This window comes from Pinus tabuliformis, chromosome 1_2, assembly GCF_031772625.1.
Source record: "Pinus tabuliformis cultivar Carrire ecotype Pingquan chromosome 1_2, CPIR1, whole genome shotgun sequence".
NCBI classification, from domain to species: domain Eukaryota; kingdom Viridiplantae; phylum Streptophyta; class Pinopsida; order Pinales; family Pinaceae; genus Pinus; species Pinus tabuliformis.
In genome coordinates this window covers 113941680-113944398 of record NC_142298.1, presented here as the reverse complement: position 1 = coordinate 113944398, position 2719 = coordinate 113941680, and the positions used below count along the sequence as shown (strand labels likewise).

Sequence of the window (2719 nt, the reverse complement as noted above, 5' to 3'; positions counted from 1 at the left end):
AGTATTCGATGACGTGGCGGAAAGCAAAACATTCGCTCGTACTTCAAAGATTCAAAGATCCCTATTTCGTTTGGTTTCACCTGCTTCCTGGGTCATTGATCTTGGGGTTGGTTTCACCTGCTTCCTGGGTCATTGATCTTGGGGTTTTGACATGACCTCACATTAAGCTATGAGACAATACTACCAATAATACGCAACCTAATTTGACCGATAAATCAAAGGAAAAACTCAAGTAAAAATGATAAAGCCGGATTCTAAATTGCTAGAGAATTAAGATAGCAACTTCATTTGAAAATTGCTTTGAGACGACAAAGTGAAATCATGCATTACGTCTGCGGTCTCTACTTTTAACTTTGATGGGCTTTAAGGTCACGAAACAACTAGTTTTCGTGCAAGGTCGGAACTCTTCCTGGTGCGATATAGAGTAGTCGGGGGGAATTAGCATAGCATATCTGACAGAAGAGGAAGACACATATAATTTCAGAGAAATGGCAACGGAGGGAGAAAAGGAGCAAGTAAAGCTGCTAGGTGTGACTCTGAGTCCTTTCGTGGTGCGGGTTTGCATTGCTCTGGCTCTTAAAGGTATCGATTACGAGTTCATCCAAGTGAATTTCATGCACCCTAAGAGCGAGCTGCTGCTGAAATCAAACCCTGTTCACAAGAAAGTTCCAGTGCTTATCCACAATGGAAAACCTGTTTGTGAATCCATGATTATTGTGCAATACATCGAGGAGGCATGGGAAAATAAAGAACCAAATCTTATGCCCAAAGATCCATATGACCGAGCCATTGCTCGCTTTTGGGTTGCTTTTGTAGACGACAAGGTAATTTAATTAATTCATTAATATTCGCCTGCATTCATATCTCATCGACCCTTTCTTTGTCTGGAATTTGTGTCTTCGAAAGTTCCAATTATGTTTTTTCTATGCCGTAACCAATATACTTGTGGTTTCAATGTGTGCGTTCAGCTCTTTCCATCTATGCGAGCAGCTTTCTTTGGGCAAGGCGAGCAGCTACAGAAAGAAGTGGAAGTTACCGTTACAAATTTTCTTTTGATAGAGGAAGCTCTGCGAACCAACGACTGCTTTGCAGGAAAACCATATTTTGGAGGGGATGAGATCGGCTTGATTGACATCGCCTTGGGTGGTTTGTCGGCGTTTATCACAGGCGTGGAGAAGGCTACCGACAGCGTTTTAATAGATGCAGAGAAAATGCCGTTGTTGAGCGCATGGCTGGATCGATTCTGTCAATTCGATGTAGTGAAAGAAGCGATGCCAGATCCGGCGGAATATATATCTGTTAGGAGAGCCATGATGATGTCACCACCTACTTCTAATTAGGGCAAACCATGCTGGCCTCATAAACTGAGGACAGGCAGAGAGATTATATTTAAGATGAGTGCTATTCGTAGTCTTTGTCTTTTTATTCAACCGGTCTTTGAAGTAGAGGTGTTTTATGTTAATTAGTGTGAATAATGTTTTGGTGAATCTCGCCGGTACTATAGTTAGCATTGCTCTGTTCAATGTAGAATATTTATTCGCAACGTTTTTTTGATTAATCTCTCCGATATTGTCGCTGGCATCGGCCTGTTCAGTATGCGCTGATTACGAATGTAGTAGAAAACATAATGAAATGCAAGCGTTTCTATAGAATGTAATAGTGACCGGAATGAAATGCAATTAATTTTGTGGAAAGATCGTCTATAGCTGCCATAAAGTGTAGCATCAAATTGGGAGAATAAACTTATATGGGACGTTGTTGCATTTTGAAAACAATTCGGAATGTGAAAGGCATCCGGTCGGATTTGAAAACAGTCCGGAATCTGGGGTTCAAATTATGTGGTTGGTTCAATGTCTTGAGTCATCATCAGTCCGGAATCTGGGGTTCAAATTATGTGGTTGGTTCAATGTCTTGAGTCATCATCAATCACAAGATTAGGTAAAATGTCACCTTTAGCGCTTTATCAATTTCTCCGTGACTTTCCAGATATATTCGACTTTGCGGATTTACCGAATGACTAAGATTAATTCCATTGTTTGGTCGGATTTCATTAAAAAAATTCTGGATATATAAATTTTCAATGTGCATCATTTTTATAATTATTATTATGTTTTAATGGAAAGGGATCTACGGAATGCGAAATATTAATTTTACAGTTTGTTTGGATTTAATTAGATAAAATTATTGATATATAAGATCATTTTCAATGTGTATCGTGATTTTATTTTTTTGAATATGCATATTTTTGTATAATGATTATGATTTAAATTAAAATTTAAAGTAGACCATTATTACATTCACAATGGTTATTATCGTCATAATCAATATGAAGCTTCAAAGTCATTTAAGAGTTAGTTTTATATATATATATATATAGAGATATTAAGTTAGAATTTTATAAGAAGGCAATAAGATTAAAAATCTAAGGAACGGTTTAAGTTAAAAAATATTAAAAAAATAAGAAATAAGTGTAAGTTAATAATTATTAAATATTTTTAGATTATCATATTATAATTTTATCTTAAATTATTAAGTAATAGGATGAGTTTTCTACGTAATGGAAAATGGTTACCAATGTCATTTGTGTAAGCTTAATGGAAATGGTAAGGATTTTATCATTCCATGATTGTTATTTGCCATGAGAATTTTTGTATGAACTTGCAAAAGATAATCTAATCATCTTTCCCATGAAACTTGTGAATCCTAGGTAGGATTCTAT

At 36.2% G+C, this 2719-nt stretch overlaps 1 protein-coding gene across 1 annotated transcript; it reads left to right on the top strand.

The window, feature by feature from the left end:
- The first annotated feature begins 252 nt into the window (after nt 1–252).
- Nucleotides 253–1558, top strand: LOC149204772 (glutathione S-transferase U16-like). Its single transcript, XM_089393368.1, has 2 exons — nt 253–824; nt 969–1558. Exons 1-2 carry the CDS (start codon nt 489–491, stop codon nt 1338–1340), a joined length of 708 nt encoding a protein of 235 aa, XP_089249494.1. The 5' UTR covers nt 253–488; the 3' UTR covers nt 1341–1558.
- The last annotated feature ends 1161 nt before the right edge of the window (nt 1559–2719 follow it).

Bases quoted from the DNA above. Each gene is read 5' to 3' on its own strand.
- LOC149204772 (XM_089393368.1), top strand. From the start codon at position 489: ATGGCAACGGAGGGAGAAAAGGAGCAAGTAAAGCTGCTAGGTGTGACT. The intron at 825-968 runs GTAATTTAATTA...GTGTGCGTTCAG, and splicing joins TTGCTTTTGTAGACGACAAG to CTCTTTCCATCTATGCGAGC.